The 24,111-nt window shown below is 29.2% G+C and overlaps 3 protein-coding genes across 4 annotated transcripts; all 3 read left to right on the top strand.

Annotated features, from left to right (window-relative positions):
• The first annotated feature begins 4,710 nt into the window (after positions 1-4,710).
• On the top strand, positions 4,711-6,359 carry LOC137828549 (uncharacterized). Of its 2 annotated transcripts, XM_068635172.2 has the most exons (3): positions 4,711-5,008; positions 5,169-5,251; positions 5,667-6,359. In XM_068635172.2, the coding sequence occupies exons 1-3, from the start codon at positions 4,874-4,876 to the stop codon at positions 6,241-6,243; spliced, it is 795 nt and encodes a 264-aa protein (XP_068491273.1). In that variant the 5' UTR covers positions 4,711-4,873; the 3' UTR covers positions 6,244-6,359. The 2 variants fall into 2 exon arrangements, with proteins under 2 accessions (XP_068491273.1, XP_068491280.1); XM_068635179.2 differs by lacking the exon at positions 5,169-5,251 and having other exon boundaries at positions 4,794-5,008.
• A 7,897-nt stretch (positions 6,360-14,256) lies between these two features.
• Positions 14,257-16,384, top strand: LOC137829627 (large ribosomal subunit protein uL5). Its single transcript, XM_068636479.1, has 5 exons — positions 14,257-14,522; positions 14,653-14,760; positions 14,850-14,892; positions 15,261-15,456; positions 16,002-16,384. Exons 1-5 carry the CDS (start codon positions 14,520-14,522, stop codon positions 16,195-16,197), a joined length of 546 nt encoding a protein of 181 aa, XP_068492580.1. The 5' UTR covers positions 14,257-14,519; the 3' UTR covers positions 16,198-16,384.
• Positions 16,385-21,815: 5,431 nt separating this feature from the next.
• Positions 21,816-23,489, top strand: LOC137825168 (senescence-specific cysteine protease SAG39). Its single transcript, XM_068630845.2, has 2 exons — positions 21,816-22,283; positions 22,794-23,489. Exons 1-2 carry the CDS (start codon positions 21,857-21,859, stop codon positions 23,375-23,377), a joined length of 1,011 nt encoding a protein of 336 aa, XP_068486946.1. The 5' UTR covers positions 21,816-21,856; the 3' UTR covers positions 23,378-23,489.
• Positions 23,490-24,111: the final 622 nt, after the last annotated feature.

A 24,111-nucleotide genomic window follows, 5' to 3' on the forward strand; every position in this document is an offset into this window, starting at 1 on the left:
TGTTATGTTAGTTATTGTTACTTTTAGAATAGAATTATCGTGTTTGGATTGAGTCCGGGGTGTTCGACCCTCGGCAAATGTGTGAGATAGAATAGAATACTAATTATTAGAAAATCCTAACTATTCCAGAATATATAATGGATCGAGGTTGGATTAATGTTGTTCGTATAAGTGATGAGTACGAAAGGGGAGTAGAGGAATTTATACAATTTGCGCAGCGTAACGCGATTATTAGTGGTCATGATGGAGCAAAGATCAGGTGTCCGTGCATTAAGTGTTAAGATTGATGAATTTGAAGGCAATAAACGGATGGACTGATAAAAGCTTCACGGAATTGCTCCAGCTGTTGAAGGATATGCTTCCAGAGGGAAATAGTCTACCTAATCGTAATTACGAGGCCAAAAAGATTCTTTGTCCAATGGGTATGGAGTACAAAAAGATACATGCATGTCCTAATGATTGTATATTATACCGGAAAGATTTTGAATTTTTGAAAAGTTGTCCGAGGTGTGGGTTATCACGTTATAAGTTGAAACAAAAAGATGATGATTCTATTGATGACATGGAAAAGCATGGACCCCCAATGAAGGTTATGTGGTATTTTCCCATCATTCCAAGGATGAAGCGTTTGTTTCCAAACCCAGACGATGCTAAGAATCTTAGATGGCATGCAGATGAGAGGAAATGCGATGGCACTGAACTGCCACTAATGATTTACAACACAGATTTATCAGAATTTATATCTGGGAAACAGGAGCTCAATATAAGTATAATTCAATTTTTTATGATGTAAGTATCTTTACCTATTATTCAATTTACTTTATGTTAAATTATTATTGATTATGCTTTAACTAAAAACTTGTAGGGTTTTGCATAGAGTCTGTATCACTGAGGGGAAGGAAAATATGTATGGATTCTTAGATCCTGCATATACTAATCCCGTTGGACCAAACTCATATGAGACTCAAGCATACATCACTAACACCCTGGAAAAAGAGGGAAAACAAATTTATTTATGCCCTTATATTAATGAGTAAGTTTAATTATATGTCATCAATTATTATTATTTCATGTTTTAAATATTTACTAACTCTTTTCATTGATGATATAGGCATCATTGGCAGTTACTTGTCTTATCAATGGTTGATAAGACTGCTGTGTGGTTTTGTTCCCTACCCAAGAAGATTCCCACAAAATTTAAGGATATCATTGATACGTAAGTATAGTATAAACATAACTTTGTATGTTACTAATTAACCATCTACTAACGAGGTTTTTTGTATTTACCAGTTCATGGCGTGGATATAACATCCTAAAAGGTCGATCCAGTTCAAATAATTTGAACTACATAAGAATAAAGGTTTGTAATTTTTTTCTTTCTCTATTATCATTGTTTATCAATATACTAACATATTACTTTTTATTGAATTATAGTGTAATAAACAACCAGGAAGCTATGAGTGTGGCTATTACATTATGCAATGGATGATTACCATTATAAGACTAGGTGTTAAAATTGGTTTGAAAGAGGTACTATATATGTTAAATCATTTTTATAATTCTTGAACATATATATATCTAAAAACTAATTTATGTCAACTTTGCAATGCAGTTATTCACAGAAGAAACACCAATGAATGAGGAAGGCATTTCATATGTTAGAGATTCTTGGTCCACATATTTCATTAATTTTTATAACTCTAGCATAGGTAAACAATAGTGGTTTTATTATATGTAATTTGATCACTTGTAAATGTACATTTTGATGATTTCAATTGATTACTATATTTATGTATTTGTCTGACTGGGTTTGATCATTATGCAGGTTATTAAATTATATGGTTTCTGCACAATACAAATTGCACTTTAAAAAAAAACACTATTTACAAATGCAGTCATTTACCAAGACCGCATTTGTAAATGTGAATTCACTATTTACAAATGCGGTCTTGGTAAATGACCACATTTGTAAATGTGATTTATGAATGCGGTTTTTACCAAGACCGCATTCATAAATCCTAAACCCCTAACCCTCATCCCTCATTCAGAATAATATACAAATGCGGTTATTTTAAGTAACCGCATTTGTAAATGTGATTTATGAATGCGATCCTATGACCGCATTTGTAAATGCCAGATTTACAAATGCGTGCTGATCAAATGCGGTTCTATGACCGCATTTGTAAATTTAAAATAGCCGCATTTGTTTTACATTTCTGCACTAGTGCATGGAGCAGAAATGGCGCAAACGCGAGTTGGAACGGAGCAGGAACAGTGAAAGGAAACGCGTAGAGGTGAAAGAAAGTATGAAAAAGTGTGGCGCGCTCCAAATGTTAGGGTAAAAAAGATTTACAGATGCGGCTTTACCAATAGCCGCATTTGTAAATCAAAACGCTTGATTTACAAATGTGGTTTTACCAATAGCCACATTTGTAAATCAACATAATTTCAAAAATGCCACCGCATTTTTTACGAATGCGTGTAAGCACACAAAACCGCACTAAATAAATAGCAGTCTTTTCTTCATTTTTCACTAGTGACAACTATGTGATTAGTATTCTATTTAGACTTGGGTTACATATTGCATATGTTATGTATTTGTGCTGGAAATGGCTTCAAGGTGTAGGTAAATTAAATAAGCACATCTTTGCCAAAATCTGCATCAAATTATGTTGGTTAGCCTGATGGGATTTATTACCAAAAAAATCAGATTTACCGACGAATTATTACACATAGACCTAAATTTGTAGGTAAATTCAGCATTACCTACGAACTATGTAATACAAATATTAATATCATTAATATTACTAATATTAATAATAATAATATTTATAATATGAATGAAATATTAATAATATGAATAATATTAATAATGTTTATAGTATTAATAATATTAATATTAAGATTTATAATAATTATAATAATAAGCATAATATGAAAAATAAATCTTGTCTGTATAGTGGTTCAAGTTTTTAGTCATTCAAGGATAGGGTTTGAGTTCCTCCCATTGCAGTTTGTTAAGCAATGTTGCCTAGAAATCTGTTCTGCTGCACTCATTCGCCCACCCACGTAGCTCTGCTACACTTTGGAATTTAACAACCTCATTAATGGAGAGCTTTTTTCATTTTTGAGGTCCATGGAATAAGCTTTTGGCCTCTACAAGGTTTTCACATAGGTTGTGCGTGGCGTATCTCTATGTAGTAATTTGTTTTGCTTTTTTTTCATTAGATAAGTGGATTCACACTGTGTTTGTAGGAGTAGTATACAACTGTTGTTTTTGTTGATCTTTGGTTGTAAGTATTTGTTGCCTGTATAGAGCTTGGAAGGAGTTACTGGTAAACATATATAAAGCAATTGGGATCATAGAGGTTTTTCGCATGAATAGTATACACTTGTTTTGTTTATCTTGGGTATGTGTTATAGGTTATGTTAGTAATCTTACCTCTTTTCTGTATAAGAAGGATTGAGATACCCTCAAGTGCTACATGTTAATTTAATTTACTATTTACCGATAAAAGAACTAAGTTTAATAAGTTTTATACATATCTACTTTAAATTTGCTTGTTTTAAGAAAATGATGGGATATTCTATATAGTTTTAAAGTTGAACTTTTGAACTCAAATAAATTAAAATAAATTCTCTTAAAATAAATTTTATTTTCGTATATTTTAAAAGAAAACTCATATATACGTTATCATTAAAATATAGTCTCTATATATTATTATATAAATGTAATTTGGTATATATATATAATGCATATATTAAATTACATTTTAATAATAACATAGTATACTTTATTAAAAGCGAGAATAAAAACTATTTTCAAACTTCTTTTGCAATTTATTAACATTAAAGAATTAGTTTGAAATTGTCATAAGTTTTTAGGGATCAAATATTACTGTGGAAAAATCAGATTTAGAGTTACTTATATTTTTCGTAAAGAGAATGTGTGTGTTGATAAGTTGGCTAATTTAGGATTTATTCATAGAGAATCATTTTATTGGTATAATAGGCTTCCATTTAGTCTGTTTTTAGAATTCTTTATTAATAGGTATAATCTACCTATGTATCGTTTTTGTTAACATATGAGTTTTTGTCTAGTTCTCCCATATTTTTGTATTTTTTATTTTTTTTAATAATACTTTTTTCATGTGATGACAAATTATTGTTGTTACTTGAGATGTCAACCTAACTGATATGTCAAATAACATAATGATGCCTAACATAAAAGTCTTTTATAAAAAAAAATAATAAACTTTTAGAAATCAAATAGTCCGTTGTGTCTTTAAATATAATTCAATCTTAATTATCTTTCCATTCCATTGATATTCAATCTTCTCCAAGTATTGTTACATGTACACAAATCTTAAAAACATATCATTGTCCATTTTTGTCTGATCTCATTTTTTAAAATCTATTATAATTGTTAGTTGTAGAGAGTGTGAAAATATGAGGTGTTAGATTTGTGTGTATATAAGAAAAATGTATTATTCTCATCCATAATCTAGATACATTCCTTATGTCTAATATCCAAATCCCAATGTGATGTAACCTCTCATTTTATTCCTTTTATTGGAGCCATTTCTATATTCTGAAAACTTTCCAATAAGCATGATATTGATTAATAAAGCATCCATCAACACATGAGAATACGATTCCCCCTTGATTTCTTTTCCTTTATCTTTGAGCAACAGGCTTTGAATCAGAATAGAAAACCAAGGAACAAAGTAAGAGTAGAAGTGACACCATCATCAGCAAGCATATATTCTTGCTTTCACCCAAATGAATTTTCCAAGTTGACACATGAAGCTATATTTGCACCCCAAATAAAGAAAAGTATTGTGCATGGTCCATTGAGGAGGAAGGTGAAATCATGAGCCGCCACAGGCAGAACTTCACACCTCTGCCACGGCAAAGAGGTTTTAGATCCTATGATGGCAGTACTTACAATCATCATGAATCCAATGAAGTGCCTGTGTTTTACAGATCTAACTCTGCTCATGCCACCGTAAGTTTATTCTGTTCTTGTTTTAGTCTCAAGGATTTTAGTACATGATGAAAGAAGAAGAAAAAGACTAAATAAATTTATGTTCATGGAAGCACAAAATGGAACCATCATTGTTTGAGGATGATAGCTTGTACATAATCTTGGTTCATAATATTAACAGGATGAAAGAACTGCAGATGTAATACCTCGACAACGGGTTTGGGAATTCAGACATCCTGTAGGATTCCAACACAGTATACCTTAGTAAGGCCAAATCGCAAACTAATTTGCTTATATGTTTAGACTTCACAAATATGGTAATCTGTGTGAGAAAATGTGTTCATATGGATGCATGTTTAAATTACCAGAAATTTCAGAGTTTTAGAGTTAATGTAAACCCTTGAGGTAAAATCTAGTGAGAAATAATTCCTACAAAATCAGGACTCTACAATTTCTTCAACTGCTAAAAGAATTAACAAAAAATACCATTCTCACAAGAATGGAAAAGGAAGACCTCAAGAGCTTATTTTTTGGTAATGAACACTAAGATTTGAATTCCATATTAAAGCAACCTGCCCTCCACCCTTGATATGCTATTTAGTTTAATGACCTTGAAATTTTTTGGCTTAAGTTTGGTAGAAAAGCTTAGCTGATTTACCAAATTTTGAATAATTTGCAGTTTTCCAGCAGCAGCAGCACCTAGAAGACAACAAATTCATATTCACAATGAGGATATGGTAAGGCTCAGAGATATTTTCCTTCAGCCTCCTTCAAGATATACATTCCAAACAACCACACAAGCTCCCCCAGTGGTTGAAATTTCCAAATCAACAGCTTTGAGCAAGCTTAAGAAAGTAGTGTATGACCATCACCCTCCCCTAAAGAGGTATGCTACGAACCTGGGTTTATATTACAGAAACAATGCTGAAGAAAAACCTTTGAAAGAGAAGGAGAAGGAAAAAGATGAAGATGGTAAGAGGTGTGCTATTTGCTTGGAAGATTTTAAGACTGGTGAAGAGGTGATGCTCACTCGATGCAAGCACATGTTTCATGAGGATTGCATAGTGCCATGGCTAACAACTAAGGGTCAGTGCCCAGTTTGTAGGTTTGTGATTTGTGAGATGGGATGTGGGAACCCTTCATCCTTCAACAACAATGACTTGGCCACTTTGGAATCTAACAACCTCGTTAATGGAGAGTTTTTTTCAGTTTTGAGGGCCATGGATGAAGCTTTTCAATTGGGCAGTAGGACTTAATAATGTACACATATATAAGCTTATGACACTGTTGGAAAATTTGCTTGCAGGTTCCAAAATATATGGATGTTTTCTCTCTTTTGGCACAACATATATACTATAAATTTTGATAGGCAGAACTTGTGAGTTGGAAATGAGATACATGTACTTAATGACGCAAGGTTTGTTTTTCACTATTTGATCCATGGTGCTTTTAGTTGATTTGAAAAAATAACACGTTGATGATTAATAACTACTACTAAATGCAATCATATAAACTGTTTGGAGTAATCAGACACAAGTCAAACTCATTTAAGAGACTTAATACCTTAAGACAATGGATTTATAGGTCTTTTTTCATATATGGTGTTCAAATTTTTAGGTGCTTTTACTAAATGTGAGACTCATTACACTTGGATTCCTAATAATCTTTCCCTCAAAAATGAGTCTCTTCCACTGTAGTACACTCCCTCTCGATCTTGATCTTTACTTATAGCATCATTTATCTTAACGGGACACACTTTCCTAAAACACTTGCTAGAAAGACTTTTGATGCAAGAAATCCACAACCTAGGATTCTTCACCCACTCTTTAAGCCGGTCACCAAGACGAACAAATGGAAGTAGTTTCATGCTTATCCATAGATCTTCTTCTTTGATTGATGAACAATGGCAAAAGCGTTTGAGAAAAAGAGTAGACTCACGTTTTGTGAGATGGAATGAGTGTTTGAGTTCCTAGAGTGAGGTTAGGCAACACTTAGCAGGAGTCTAGAGAGTGTCTTGAAAAACACTACGCTATAGAGAACCAAGACAAGTAGAAAGTTTGCAAGAAATTGAGCAAAATTACATTATCCAAGTCAAGGTTGAAAATACAAGAGGATGTGAGTCATAGGGAAGGGAAACTTGCATGCAAAGTTTCACAAACCCTAACCTAACCCTAACTTGTGGAGCAAGTTTCCCACAAGTCTCGTAAGTGCCATCTAAGGTTAGGTTATTAAACCCATTCTATCCATGGCCCAAATACAAGTCCCAAATTACAAGGCCTTGAATTAAAACTAGTATACTTTTACTATATTTACAAGGTAGCTAGATATGTTGGGATGGTCCTCCATCACAAACCATCAATTCTTATACCACTTGTTGGATTTAGCGCTTACCATTAGACCAAAAGTCAAAATTTATAGTTAGAATGCACCTCTTTTTACTTAAGAGTGTAGCTGAATCAAGGTCAAGAGTTTAAGTCTCTTGTGGACAATTGTTTAGGAATGGATTGTTATTGAGGCATCAACTATCATGTAATGTAGGCCAACTGTACTAAGTTACAATTGAAAAGTTTGATTCCTAGAGGGACAATTGTTGAGAAAGAGATTTCTGAGGATGCATCAATTGTTTCATGGTAGAGGCTAGGTGGGTCAAGTCACAATCAAATTGTGATGCTTGATTTGCTACACTTTGAAGTAGAAAGAGTTGCACTCTGACTATTAGCTATAACTTTTGGCCTAGTGGTAAGGACTTAATCTAATAATAAATAGGTTAGATATAGCTTCTCTAAACTAAATTTTAGGACTTATATCTCTAAACCCTTTTCTCTTGTATGATATACATTATACTTCAATCAAATTAACAAGTTTTGGTTTAACTTGGATTAAATTAACATGGATTTCTACGTTGTTCTAAATTGCAACAGCCAAAATCCGTAGGTAAATCAACATTCCCTACGGATTACCCACTACACCAGTCAAATTTTTGTTGTCATGTTATCATTATTATTATTATACTTATGAGTATGATTATCAATATTAATATAATTAATAACATTCTTCATATATTTAATATCATTATTATTATTAATATTATTAATATTATTAATATTATAATATTGTTAAATATTATTAATATTATTATATATTATTAAATATTTGTATTATTATTAAATATTATTAATTTTGTTAAATATTATTAATATTATTATTATTAATAATATTATTAAAATTATTAATATTATTAAATATTATTAATATTATTAAATATTATTAATATTATTAAATATTATTAATATTATTAAATATTATTAATATTATTAAATATTATTAATATTATTAATATTATTAAATATTATTAATATTATTAATATTATTAAATATTATTAATATTATTAAATATTATTAATATTATTAATACTATTAAATATTATTAATATTATTAATATTATTAATACTATTAAATATTATTAATATTATTAATATTATTAATACTATTAAATATTATTAAATATTATTAATATTATTAAGTATTATTAATATTATTAATATTATTAAATATTATTAAGTATTATTAATATTATTAATATTATTAAATATTATTAAGTATTATTAATATTATTAAATATTATTCATATTATTAAATATTATTAAATATTATTAATATTATTAAATATTATTAATATTATTAATATTATTAATATTATTAATATTATTAATATTATTAAATATTATTAATATTATTAATATTATGAAATATTATTAATATTATGAAATATTATTAATATTATTAATATTATTAATATTACGAAATATTATTAATATTACGAAATATCATTAATATTACGAAATATCATTAATATTACGAAATATCATTAATATTACGAAATATCATTAATATTATTAAATATTATTAATATTATTAAATACTAGCGGGAACACAGGCGCTCTCGCGCCTGTGTATCCGCATTTTTTATTTTTGTTTTTAATGTATATCTATATTTTATTTTTATTATTATATATCTAATATTTTATTTTTATAATTATTGTGTTTTTTATTTTTTTTATTTTTGCTATTAATGTTATTATTATTATGTATCAATATTTTTTATTTTTACTGATTTGACTATTCATCAAATCTATAGTAGTTTGATTTTAATTAGTATTTCAAACTAAAAGAAACTTAGGTCTTAATTAATACATTGTTTTAGTGATTATAGTAATATTTAACCTTTTAAATCAAATATATAGACGATCATATATATATAGTCATTTTGTTTTAACATAGATTGTGAAAATTATGTCATAAAAATATTTTTTTAAATGCATATTGATTGAATATTATTAAAACTCATTAAATTTAGTAAAATTATGTTTATTATGGTTTACATAATAATTTTAAAAGACCTCTCATTAAATTATGTTCCACAATATAAAAAAAAAAATCAGATCTTCATAAATAAAAATATAAACCAAATTAGATAATGCATAAAATAAAAAATTGAAACATTTTACATACTAATTTTGCTGTTCAAATTTGAATTAGAGTAATGATGAAAAAACATTATTCTATGATTGCGGAGGTGAAATTAGAGTATGAGAAGTTATCACTTTCCAATTTTTTTTATAATTTAATATAAAGCAAAGCAAAAAAGTTAAAAAGGTTTAAATTATAATGTAGTGCAATATTGAGAAAATATAGGTTCTATGTTATCAAATTACAAAGACGGTAACAACACCACATAATTATGATAGGCAGAAGAAAATCACAACAGATATTAAATGATCATAAAAACAATAATTAATATGTATTTAACTTTAATGCTTTATAATTAAGATATAAAAATTTGAGGTATATGTATTAGATTTGTTGCACTTTTTTGATACCCATTGAAATAGGATTCTTTCGCAACCAACTTTCTCTCAAAATTGCACAGTATTCTTCTCCCCAGAAGAAATAAATGAAATGTATTGTACATCTACATACCGTAATATATATGCATATAATTCAAATTCATGGTGGATAATGAATTGTCCAAAGAAGAAGAAAAGGAAGAAAACAAAAAGGGAACAACGCAAAAGTAGGTTGTTAAGATCATATGTCATTGATTTGCAAACTCAATCTCATTATGTTGCTCAAGAAGGTCTTCGACAAATTCTTCTTCTAAAGAACTTACATCAATATCTTTTTCAGTCTTGAGTATAGGCTAGACCCTCATTAGACACAACGAAACCTTCATAATTATTAGACAACAAAACCTGCATAGTTTCTTGAAAACAAATAAACCTTGAAGAGATGCTCCTAGAACACCATAGTTTGTCGAGATTTTCTCAATCACCGATCCAAAGCCACTGCAAAAAAAAAAACCCAAAAACTCACAAACAATCAATGAAAAGTGCAAGATTAATCAAAGAAATGAAAGTATGATTTTCCATGAAAGTGAAAAGGAAAGAGAAAAGAAAGTGAGAAGTATGGTAAAAAAAAAATGTGTTATGTGTAGTGGAGAGAGAAAGTGAGAAGTAGGTACCTATATAGGAAAGAGAAAGTGGGAAGTAGGATACGTGAGTTATGTGTAGTGGAGAATATCAGTTTAAATCAGAAAAGTAACGTAACAAATCATCTCCACTCTCCATAGAGAAGAAGATCTTTAAAACAAAAAAGTAACTAATCAATTTCTCTACTCTCTCCACTCCCCACTCTCCACTCTCCACTCTTCACTCTCCAGTTAAATAATAACAAACAAAATAAATTAATACAATAAATTATTAAGTAAAGATAAAATGGAAAAACAAATTAAGAGCAGTTAAAAGGAGAATAAGAAATGACACAATGACCATAATACAATAATAAAATTAAATATTAATATAAGAATAAAATTGGAAAAAAAATTAAGAGCAGTTAAGAGGATAATAAGAAATGACACAAAAACCATAATACAATAATAAAATTAAATATTAATATAAAGATAAAATAGGAAAAAAAATTAAGAGCAGTTAAGAGGAGAATCCCCTTTATATATAGGTATAGATTATTAATATTATTAAATATTATTAATATTATTAATATTATTAAATATTATTAATATTATTAAATATTATTAAATATTATTAATATTATTAAATATTATTAATATTATTAAATATTATTAAATATTATTAAATATTATTAAATATTATTAATATTATTAAATATTATTAATATTATTAAATATTATTAATATTATTAAATATTATTAAATATTATTAAATATTATTAATATTATTAAATATTATTAATATTATTAAATATTATTAATATTATTAAATATTAATAATATTATTAATATTATTAAATATTATTAATATTATTAATATTATTAAATATTATTAATATTATTAATATTATTAAATATTATTAATATTATTAAATATTATTAATATCATTAAATATTATTAATATTATTAAATATTATGAATATCATTAAATATTATTAATATTATTAATATTATGAATATCATTAAATATTATTAATATTATTAATATTATGAATATTATTAATATTATTAATATTATTAATATTATTAATATTATTAATATTATTAATTTTATTAATATTATTAATTTTATTAATATTATTACATTTATTAATATTATTAAAGATTATTAAATATTTATCAATATTATTAATATTATTAAATATTATTAATATTATTAATAATATTAAATATTATTAATAATATTAAATATTATTAATAATATTAAATATTATTAATAATATTAAATATTATTCATATTATTAAATATTATTAAATATTTATTAATATTATTAAATATTATAAATAGTGTTAATATTATTAATATTATAAATAATGCTAATTTTATATTTTTTTTTATTAATAGTATTTATATTATTAATGTTGTTATTACTGATATTATTAATTTTTTTATATTACTAATAACATTAATACTATTATTATTATTATTATTATTATTAATATTAATCATATTATTAATATAATAGTAATTATATTATTTAAATTATTATATTAATATTATTAATTTTATAATATTAATAATGTTTATAAATTAGTTATGATTATTATTATTTATGAATATTAATTATGATTTTATAATTTCTCATATTATATAAATATTTTTAATATTATGTATATAATTATTATGATAATAGTTGGTAGGTAATAGAGATCGGTGGGTGATAGTTCGTACATAATAGATATTTGTGGTAATAGTTGGTAGGTAATAGATATCCGTAGGTAAAAGTTGGTAGGTAATAAAATCCGTGGATAATAGTTAGTAAGTAATGTTGAATTTACTTACGGATTCAGAATCTGTGGGTAATGTTCGTAGGTAATGTTGAATTTACCTACTAACTCATATCTGTGGGTAAAAATCCGTAGATAATACTGATTTTTTTTGTAGTGGGCAATTAATGATATAAACACCCTTCAAGCATCAACAAAAGATAAAAAATAAGTTAAAACTTCTCTCCAAGCTTCAGAAGAGAAACTTGAGAGGTACCTATTTCCAAGGAGGGTTCCTTGGTGGAGAACTTAGAAGAAGAATACTTCCATTTTTAAGTGACTTTGAAAAACAAGAAGACAAACTTTTATGCAAGTACAATTCTTATTCATTTCCAAAGTGAATAAAAGAAGGGGGTAGGTCTCTATTTACAAGAGGAGATGCTCAAAACATTCATGCACTAGGGAATGTGTGACTAATATTTTCGTCACTCCATGTAAAGCAAGCCGCCACATTGCTCAATTATTTGATTTTTCAAGTGTTTATAAGCTCCAATGCTCCTCCACTTGTTGCTTGGTTATGTGGCCTTGTAGGTGAGCTTGTACAATCTCTTTATGCCTTTTCAATTATGGTTTTTGACCTTTCTAATGGAAAGGGCTACACCTTAAATTTTAATTGGGCCTTAGACTCTCCAAATCAAAACCTATTCAAACCCAAATTAGGTTCACTTATGTATATTTTTTTTTAAAAAAAATACTAGTTCCTATATATTTTTACAAATCCAAAAGAAGAAAAATATTTGAATATTCTTTTCTCGTTGGTTCTTTCTTTTTTTCTCAAATGTTGGTTCTTCCTTTGTGAGGTGTTTACCTTCTTAGTCGAAATTTTTGAAGTGGATGATTTTTATCAATTAAAGTGTTGACCAAACCTTAGGCTCATTTTACTTTTCTTAAAGATAAACTCAAGCTAAAGAGTATTTTTTATTAAGAAAATCTTCTAAGTTTAAGGGAGGGAGTTATTAGATTGAATAAATAATTGTTAATTTTTATCTCTTTTAACTTTTACAGCTATCCGTTATTATTAACAATAGCTTTTACTACAAAAGTATATAAATACTTTTATACTCTTCTTATTTCAAATAAGCAAAAATAATAAATAGTTTATAATAAACAGTTCACTTTGTTCATCTCTCTTTTTCTTTAATAATTATGGTTCATATGCTTATTTTTTGGCAACATTTATTTTCTAACATTCTTATTAAAATTTAAGATCAAAGTTTCTTTTATATATTTTTTAATATTTTATTATCTAAATTTCAAAATACATGTCTATTATTATTATTGATTTGTTTTATATAAGCTTAACAAAAAATAACATTTAAATTGCAATTTTAATAAATTTATGTTTTAAATTAAATTTATCTATTTAAATTATTTTTATAAAAGAAACAACCCACAGATCAAGATTTCTAACATGTTTTTGACTAGTGAGTAAATCCAAACTGACCCATTTTCAACATGAGTCCCGTTTTACCTTCTATTCATTTCGTAAACGTAAAACTATGATAACACAATAGAAGCAAGAGCTCATGCTCCTTCTTCACGTCCCCATAGTAGCTGGTCTGAACTTATATAACTTGCGAGTTTAATCAGTAAAACAAACAAAAAATATACAATTTAATTAAAATAAAAGTTATTATATATATATTAGTGTATTTAATTTCAAATGTACTATTATGTATCCGAGTTATGTATTATATATATGACATGTTCACTTAATACTTTTACGATACATTTTATCTATCAAATTATTCAAAGCTATTTAAAACAAATAAAAGGTTAATCGATAAAATAAAATACATTAATATATATATTTTATATAACAAGTTAATCATTCAACTCATAAAAGTTATCAAGTTATACAATCAAAAATAAAAATTAAAACATATAAAAAATAATTTTTTATATCAGTTAAATCACAAAACTAGTTTTCGTAATATATTTTGGTATTTTCTATAGAAAATTATGAAAAAACTGGGAGATGAAAAGAATAAAAGGGAGTGTGAATACCATGGGCGAATTGTAATTTGCAACGAAAAATTTGTTGGGCCTTTCCATTGAGTTCAAATGGGTCCGTCTGACCCAAATTTACACTTTGCAAGAGGACTGAGTAACGTCGTCGTTTTCTTATTCTGCTTATATATTCACAACTCATAAAGACCCTTCTGTTTGGGGTTTTCGTTATTAATTCTTCTCTTCCCTCTGCCGCCGCAACGGTGCACCCTAATAGCCTCCAACAATGGTAAACCCTTTCTTCGTTTCCATTTTTCCTCTTTCAAAATCAAATTCACTGTTTCTCAAATTTGAATGTTATTTGCATTTTGTTTTTTACTTTTTGGGTTTGTTGTGAATCGGAATGAACGAAACTTTAGGCTTCAGAGAAGAAACTGTCGAACCCTATGAGGGAGATAAAGGTGCAGAAGCTCGTCCTAAATATCTCTGTTGGCGAGAGTGGAGATCGCCTTACCAGGGCAGCAAAGGTTCACTTCATTCCACATAGTTTCCACTTTTTTTTCTTGAAAAAAAGATTCAACTTTTATTTATAGTGTTTTTATTTTGGGTTTTGCAGGTGTTGGAACAACTGAGTGGCCAAACCCCAGTGTTCTCCAAAGGTTAGTTCTCCATTAGGTTTTTAATGGGTCGTTTGATCATTCTGGTATTGGGCATAGATCTCAAATTTGTGTTCGGTGTATGTTTATGATGTCACATGAGTATATGTCTAGAAGTGTTTTTGAGTCTCCTTTATTGGGAATGTAGAGCTGTTCTAGTGGAGAAGTTATCGAGCTCTTCTAGTTTTTTCATCCTAACAAGCTAATCTAAATCTTTATGTTTTTCAAGCTCGACAGACCAAACGTGTTAAGTTTTTTAAATTGTAATTTTACTTTACTATTAGTGTTTAATCGTAATGGTTATTCAATATAAGATGTGTGTGTTTTTACCGTTGGTTGCTAAGAAATTTTTCTCCTGTTGGTTTTGACAGCAAGGTACACTGTTCGTTCTTTTGGGATTAGAAGAAACGAGAAGATTGCTTGTTATGTCACTGTTAGAGGTGACAAGGCAATGCAACTTTTGGAGAGTGGTTTGAAGGTGAAGGAATATGAACTTCTCAGAAGGAACTTCAGCGATACTGGCTGCTTTGGCTTTGGCATTCAAGAGCATATTGATTTGGGAATCAAGTAAGTTGAAAATCAACTACTGGATTTTCGTTCTGTTGTTTCTGCTTGACATGAAACAATGCTAATTTGCTTAAAGGTATGACTTTTTTAGGTCTGAAAGGATGGGAAGTTGATGATCTTGTTTGGGTTGTGCTATGCATACTCAATTTTGGATGTCATATATGTCTTCCCCTTTGTGTGCATTCTACGATATGAAACAAATGTTAACTTGCTTAAAAAATATAGATGTTCTAGAATTCCTTGTATTAAAGATGTTTTGCGGTGCTTGATGCTTTTAAGGAAGCAGGACTTACTGAGCTTGGTTGGTTTGTTAATTAGATTTTTGACGATGTTATCTGAAATTAATAAACTGGTTTTGCAATTTGTGTTGTCTTTTAAATAACATTGCCATTCTATTCACTTCCTGGTTCCTTCACTTGCGTTTTTTCTCTACTAACTTTTGGTTAATTTCACCTCATGTCAGATTATTTTTTCAATTTGTTTGATGATTGTGAATATTTCAATCTACACACAAATTATTGGTTCTTGACATTTGACTGTTTCAGGTATGATCCTTCAACTGGTATTTATGGAATGGATTTCTTTGTTGTTTTGGAGCGTCCTGGCTACCGAGTTGGCCGTCGCCGAAGGTGCAAGTCCCGTGTTGGAATTCAGCACCGTGTCACAAAAGAGGATTCTATGAAGTGGTTCCAGGTGAAATATGAGGGAGTGATCCTTAACAAGTCGCAGGCAATTGTTTAGATTGAGTTCACTTTGGGAGTGTGTTATCAGTTTTGTCAACTATAGTTCCATCTTTCTATGATAGGATCTTAATTTTGAAGCAGGTTTTGAATCCATGTTTGTCATTTAAGTTTTTGCAGCACATGTATTAACAATAGCACTGTTAAATGACACTTTATTGCGAAGTTGTGAACCCCTCGTTATGCAATTTTGCTTAGTAACGATTTAGTTTCTTTATTTTGTAATGATGCCTGTCTGCATCATTTCCCTCACTTCCAAAACATGTCAAACCACTAGAGTGAAATCACGCCATCAGCATTCATCGATGGACACTGGAAAAGTTTTATACTAACTCACAAATTTATGTGGTTGCATTCCAAATTAATTTATATTTTTACAAGATTGTTTTGTTAAAAGTATTTTATTCGAAACTATTTCGTAATTACTTATGTGCTATTCTGAAGAATGAGACAAAAGAGATGAATTACAAAGAAGTTTGTATGTTATCCGGGATTCTGTGACAGCAAATCTGAAAGGCTTTGGGACTAACTGATATAAAAGTTGCAAATTTTGAGAAAATAATAACTTAGTATCTTATCTTTATGTTTTGATCTTTATTCTGTTGTCATTACGTTAGACTAGTTTAATCCTTCCATGCTCTTTTTTTTTTCTTTTTTGATTTTATGCTAACAAAAAGAAAAAAAATGCAAATAAAAGAGAGAAGTAATGGAAGAGAATAGTGTAATTTGATGAAAAAGAAAGGAAGAAAACTATCTTTCGCTATACAGTTACTTTCGAAATAGACATTTCTTTGATGATTGATAAAATATTATTACATTTAAGAGTAAAATAGAATATATATGTATACTGATAAAAGATTTTTCCACAGGATATTATACAAAATACTTTCGGCCATTAACACATCTAAATTTAATTGAAATTTGAAACACGTACATTTACACAGAGTTGCTTGTGAATTTTCATTACTCCGTTTGTAAGGGAAAAAAACATTTTTTATTCAATGGTAGTGCACCATTTACCAAATTCTGCACATCTTCAACGAACTAAGGCCAATAATGCCGCAACTAGCACATTTTACTCAATGCAAAGAATGCACAAATGTTAAGAAACTTGTTCTCAGCAGAGATGACAAGATGCTAAGTTATTTGACATGGAACTATTATCTCAGTTAAAAGTTTATTGGAATGAAAAAAAACTTATAATTTAGGTTATTTAAAAAATTCTTTAGACCTTATGTAAGTTAATCTATAAAATATTTATTATTTTTATATTAAATTTATTATATATATATATATATAAAAGAAAATCATTAAATAAAAACTAATTTTAGAAAAAAAAAATAATTAGTTGCTATAGTGACTAAATTAGAGACCAATTGGTTTCTAAATTAGTTTCTATTATTGTTAAATGGTTTTTAAATTTGTATGTAATTAATAACCAAGGTTTTTGCTACCAAATTTAGAATCTAAATAATTGATAGTTAAAACCTTGGTAGCTAACCAATTTAGAAACTATTTAACAATAATAGAAACTAATTTAGAAACTAATTTTTTTTAAGTTTTTAAAATGATCTATAATTTAGTCACTATAGCAACTAATTATTTTTTGTCTCTAAAATTAGTTTCTATTTCATGATTTTCTTGTAGTGTATCTCGTTTAAAATATTATATTTTTTAATTATTAAATATGTTGATCTACATAAAAAACAATACTTATAAGATTATTGATTTAAAATCCTTATTGGAGATAGTTTATTTTTAAAATAAGTATTAGTTTATTATGCTATAATATAAATACAATCTTATATAGTAGCGTAAACACTACTGATGACAATGCGGGCTAGTTTGCCCCTTATACCTTCGCCTTGTGTTTAGTCCACAAAATGTAAGTCAGGTTGGTTGTCCCGCATAAAGAGTGTGAGTTTATTTTACTAGTCCGCCGCGCATAAGAGGTATCCCCTGGATTTGGGGTCAGCTCGCGTAAGGAAAATATTTTTCTTAAATGAAAATTTAATTATAAAAAAATATTTCTGTTGCTGAAAAATTAAAATTTCATCATTATTTTAATTCATCCAATTAAGATAAAAAAATATATAAAAACATTCAAGTATGAACGTAGTTAGAAGGTTTGATTAAAAAATAATTAAAGTTTTATTTTGCATATGTTTTCCTTCTAGTATGTAAATGTATGGAGTATCTTATCAAAGTTTTGCTACAAAATATTTTAATGAAATCTTTTCTTTATATTATTTTATTAACAAATGTTAAATATAAAATTTTACTTAAAACTAAATTCACTCTTATTTTTAATATTAACTTCTTTAGATGATTAAAACAAAACATACTTTTTTTTTGGTACATTAATTTTTATTTTTTTAAATAAAATAAAATAAAAATCATAAAGCAATAGTAATGTGTGAGTGAGAGATATGATATTTTTTGTAGAAAAAATAAAGAAATTACTTTTTTTATTTATGGGGGTTAGCAGACCAACCCGCCCTATCCTGCTGTTGGCCCACGTGGATTGCGGGTTATGCGGGATGGACCTAAGCGGGTCAATGGGCTAGATTAGTGAGTTCGCCCTGCACATTTTAGTAGCGAGCCATGAGTCAGTCCATATGGCCCACCCCCGCATTGTCATCCCTATGAAACACGGGCGTTGTTGCACTTATGTATTTGCATTTTCCTCTTCTGCTCAACTTCTACAATGATAGAAATTTAACATACATATATAAATAATTTTGGATGAGTCGAAATTGAAAAGAAAAAAGTAACATGTAAAATAAAAATGCTGAATTGATTAATCAACCTATTTTTTTTTTCTCCTTTGGTTTGAGGTTTTCTTCCTCTTCAAACATTTTCTCTTCTTCCATTGGTGATTTTGGGATCAGAGTGTGTGATGATTGTTCCCGCCGGTTGACCAGACGCGTCTTCGTGCGTGACCTGTCCTTGCGAGCTAGGGCACCTTCGTTCTGCTCCGTCTGTGAGTACCTGAAAAGAAATGAACAAAGGGGAGCCCTCGCGGCCGTTTGCACTCCGACGATCAAGTCAGCTAGCGAGAAACATCAAAGGGACGCACCTCCGTATCGGAACACCGTGACTGGATGTTCTGAAGGTGGTCCAAAAATTGGATAACTGAACAACTAGTTCTTTTCTGCCCTAACTACTTGTGCGTATAGTGGGTGCGCTAACAAGACAACTAGGGTTTCTCTCTGTGTGTTAAAACTAAAAACTCTGATCCCCGTCTCAAACGTCTAAAGCCCCTCTTAAATACCTCCAGCATTTAAAGCGCATTTAAAGCGTATAAAAACGTTCAACGTGTTTAAAACGTTTAAAGCATTTAAAGTGCTTTAAAGTGTTCGAAACATAAACTAAATTAATGCGTACCTTAGCAAACTTTCAGGAAAACTGATATACCATGATGTTTCAATGCTCTCTGCTATGTGTTCTTCTGACTTGATCGTTACTCTTCGTGGAGGGCCTTACAGCATCGTAACCCATCTTAGGGATAATCCATCGTGTAAGTCCTCCTTCTTGGAGTGCATATGCGCAAGGGGTGACCTTCTGGGTGCCAACTCATGCCCCCCAACCTCTAGTCACTCGCCCTGGGAGTGTATCTACCTTTTCTCTCGTACCATGCACGTGGTTCTCCCCTAGGCGTGGCCCTCTCATGGGTCGTATCTATCTCAGGGTCTCCCAGTGGTGGCGTGGGTACTCCACGAGTCAGGTTACCCCCTACTGGTACTAGATCTATGGCCTTGAAGCCACCTTTCTCTTCCCTTTATCACTGTTCTGAGGTACTGAGGCCTCTCGCGGTGTCGCCCCCTCCACGGTCTCTCCTCCCCATGGGTATCGGGGGTGGCACCGGCGATGCCTTAACCTTGGTGACGCCTACACCAGGCGACACTTCATCTTGACGACGCCTCATCTTGGCGACGACTCACCTTGGCGACACCTCATCTTGGGGACGCCCACATCTGGCGACGCCTCGTCTTGGCGACGCCTTAAACGGTCAACCTGTTGACTTCCTCCCCTTGGGCCCCTTGAGGGGTCCCACCATATGTTGACTTTGACTTTGACTTTGGTCAACGCCCGGGGACGGGACGGTACAATGATGTTCACGTTAAGATTAAGATTCACTTGATGATAGATACAAAAGAATGATTAACTTTACCAAAAATAGAGTTGCTTGTAATGGAGTGGAGGGAATGATTGGAAATGGAGGTTATTTTATTTGACATGTGAGATTTGGTGTGAGAATTCAATGAGGGTGAGAGTATGTTTTCTCTTTCTTTCTATTATTGCCTTAAAATAAGGAATTAAAGGAATAATAAGAAGTTAGTTTGCATATAAAAACGGTCACTTAACATTAATTTAAAAAATTAAAAAATAATTTATACAAAATAATAAAATACTTTATTGTAATAATAAAACGAAATATATTAAATAAGGGTAGAAACATAAAAAAAAATTACCAAAATCTAGTTACGAAGAAGAATCTCTTTATATATATATTATATAATATAATATAAAAAATTAAAATTACTATCGAACCTATTCAATTTAATAAAACTAATATTCTATTAAAAATTGAATAAAATAATAGACTTTTAGAAATATTGTAGGTCAGATTAAACTTTTATACAAGTGATATCTTAAAGAAGAGATTACACAACTTTGCAGATAAAATAAAATTACACAAACAAATAAATAAAATTCAAGTTTTATTTTTAACAAAAGTCAAATTCAAAGTATTCTAAAGTCTGGTGTAATTTAATTTCTAAGACCATAATAACTATTATAATTTATAAAACTATTTAATAATAATATATATTCTCATCTTATTTCAAAATTTAATTAATATTTATTTTTATTATTTAAAAATAATATTTTATTATTAAAAAATTAGCAATTCCTAAGATGTTGATTAAGAGTTGACTTTAATCCTAACTCAACTTTATAAAATCGATTTATAAGAGAAGGTTTGCACCTACTTATATACTATGAAATGTCCTTATCTCCAGTCTTTGTAGGATTCCGATAACGGATGATCTGATAAATTCAACAAACTCAAATTGAATAGACTTTACATAACTCTAATATCATATTAAAAGTGAACTTTAATTATAAAAACAAAGTTTATAAAATGAGTTTCCATTCTCTTATATATATTATAAATCAAGCATTATAAGCTAACTCTATCATACTAACATGTTTGACCATACCGAACCTAACAAAACTATAAACAAAGAATCTTCTGTAATTTCAAACAATGTCCCCTTATTTGTATTATGTGGGTTGGCCGTTATTTTGTTTTCTAACTTAAGGGAAAAAACATTGGTCATTAGCTTAATGAATTTTGACCATTCAGCAAGGCATGTAATAAGAAGGAACAAAAACTACTACTCTTTGTCAAATAAAATAATAGTAAAAAAATAACAACAGCATAAACTATTCGTCTAAAGAACTAAATTGAATGTAATTGGCCGGAACAGGAATCTTCAATCAGAAAGAAACCTTGCACAGATATTCAGATTAATAATTGCATAACATAAAGTCCACGATCTCTATATAAGCCATCATAGTCCCTCCCTTCAATGCATATCAAAACCAATTCAATTTTCTCTCAAAAACTCAAAACCATTTATTGCTGATAAGAAATGGCTTCCACCACCCAAAAACAATACATTTTAGCTCTATTCCTTCTCCTTGCAGTTGGCATTTCCCAAGTGATGTCCCGCAAGCTGCATGAGACATCCTTGAGAGAAAGACATGAAAACTGGATGCAAGAATATGGCAAAGTGTATAAGGACGCTGCAGAGAAGGAAAAACGTTTCCTCATATTCAAGGACAATGTGGAGTTCATTGAATCGTTCAATGCTGTTGGCAACAAACCCTACAAGCTTGGGGTTAATCACTTTGCTGACCTCACAGTTCAGGAATTCAAGGCTTCCCGTAATGGATTCAAGAGGCCTCACGAGTTTAGCACAACACCATTTAAGTATGAAAATGTGACTGCTATTCCTGCAGCCATAGACTGGAGGAAAAAAGGAGCTGTTACTCCAATAAAAAACCAAGGTCAATGTGGTAAGATAAAGAGCATCCTTTTAATCAGTACTTTATTATGTTCAATGATCATCATTATATTTCATTCATCTCATTTTATGTGTCACTTTTTAAACATTTCTGCTTCAGATTATTTATCAGTTTAAAATATGAGGAAACACTAGCTAATATATATAGTTTTTACAATGATATCTTTTTTATTGATATTTCAACTTACAAAAAACAGTTATAAAAGCTGTTATCAAAAGTGATTTGCTTTTCAAAACCATTAATGATGAGAGAGTAATTATAACTGATTGTGCGAGAGAAGAGTTAACTATCTAAGGAAAAGTTGAAGGGGTAGCTTAGAAAAGAATTTGTACATAAAAAAAAACTGAATCACTGTGTTGAACCAAAAAGATATCCTTATTGTTGTTATTAACAACAAATGAGATGAGAGAAAGTAATATCACTAGTTGGTTGTGTCACTCTTTGATTGTATTGAAAGGAATTGGATTAATGCATAGAATAATTTTGTTTGAAAAAATCTAGGGAGCTGTTGGGCTTTTTCAACTGTGGCTGCAACTGAAGGTATCCACCAAATAGCCACAGGCAAACTAGTATCCCTCTCAGAGCAAGAGCTAGTGGACTGTGACACAAAAGGTGTAGACCAAGGGTGTGAAGGGGGTTACATGGAAGATGGGTTTGAATTCATTATAAAAAATGGTGGAATCAGCAGTGAGGCAAACTACCCCTACAAGGCAGCTGATGGCAGTTGCAAGAAAGGAACCTCCCCAGTGGCTCAAATTAAGGGGTATGAGAAGGTTCCTCCAAATAGTGAGAAGGCACTGCAGAAAGCTGTAGCTAACCAACCAGTGTCAGTTTCTATCAATGCAGATGGTTCTGGTTTCATGTTTTACTCTAGTGGAATTTACTCTGGAGAATGTGGAACTGAACTAGACCATGGTGTTACTGCAGTGGGTTATGGCATTGCTAATGGAACTGAGTATTGGTTAGTGAAGAATTCATGGGGCACACAATGGGGTGAGGAAGGATATGTGAGGATGAAGAGAGGTATTGCTGCCAAGCATGGTTTATGTGGAATTGCCTTGGATTCATCTTATCCAACTGCATGAATACTTCAATTATGTGTGAAAATTGTGTTTGAAGCTAGCTGTTTTTTGTTTATGTGTACTTAAGTCCACATATTAATGTGAACGTGAATATAGACAATGATTTGCTATTCTATTCTCAGTTTACTCTTAATGGACTCAGTTATAATTACAATTATTTTAAAAATAACTTACATATTCTTTAAAGAAATAAATGAACATGAGTTAACAATTCTTTTCGAATACATTCTTGTTAACTTATATGATTAATTTTTATGGATAAAATTTGATTAATTTATCAATAATTTTGATTATGTGTATTAAATTTTGTCTGAATTGAATATTAATAAAAATAATTAAAAGATTCCTATTTAGTGCGTTTGGGAAACATAACTTTATTCATATATATAATAGAAACTTTTTTGTTAACTTTACATTTAAAAAACAGTATTTAACTTCTAAATTAATGTTATATTAATATTAAATTGATTGATGGTTTAATTATTTTAGAAGTCAATTAAAAATTGAAGAAAACTAAATTGTTAAAAAAATAATTTTAAAAGAAAATTTTTATTTCAGTATGAAATTATTATATTATTATACATATGAATTTAGGTAATTTATTTATATTAATATTATAATACAGTTATACTAGTTAAGGTTTTGTTTGGAAGAAGGTGAGAGTGGAAAGGGAAAGAAAAGTGGGAAAAATTGAGTCCCTAGTTAGGTAGTTTGGATGTAGGGGAAGTGAGTTGAAG

Source organism: Phaseolus vulgaris, chromosome 11 (assembly GCF_051622355.1).
Source record: "Phaseolus vulgaris cultivar YP4 chromosome 11, ASM5162235v1, whole genome shotgun sequence".
Classification (NCBI taxonomy): Eukaryota; Viridiplantae; Streptophyta; class Magnoliopsida; order Fabales; family Fabaceae; genus Phaseolus; species Phaseolus vulgaris.

Coding starts and splice junctions, on each gene's coding strand:
- LOC137829627 (XM_068636479.1), top strand. Junction 14,761..14,849: donor GCCTTACCAGGGCAGCAAAG/GTTCACTTCATT, acceptor TGGGTTTTGCAG/GTGTTGGAACAACTGAGTGG. Junction 14,893..15,260: donor AACCCCAGTGTTCTCCAAAG/GTTAGTTCTCCA, acceptor TGGTTTTGACAG/CAAGGTACACTGTTCGTTCT.
- LOC137825168 (XM_068630845.2), top strand. CDS start 21,857: ATGGCTTCCACCACCCAAAAACAATACATTTTAGCTCTATTCCTTCTC. Junction 22,284..22,793: donor AAAAAACCAAGGTCAATGTG/GTAAGATAAAGA, acceptor GAAAAAATCTAG/GGAGCTGTTGGGCTTTTTCA.
- LOC137828549 (XM_068635172.2), top strand. CDS start 4,874: ATGAGCCGCCACAGGCAGAACTTCACACCTCTGCCACGGCAAAGAGGT. Junction 5,009..5,168: donor CTAACTCTGCTCATGCCACC/GTAAGTTTATTC, acceptor TAATATTAACAG/GATGAAAGAACTGCAGATGT. Junction 5,252..5,666: donor TTCCAACACAGTATACCTTA/GTAAGGCCAAAT, acceptor AATAATTTGCAG/TTTTCCAGCAGCAGCAGCAC.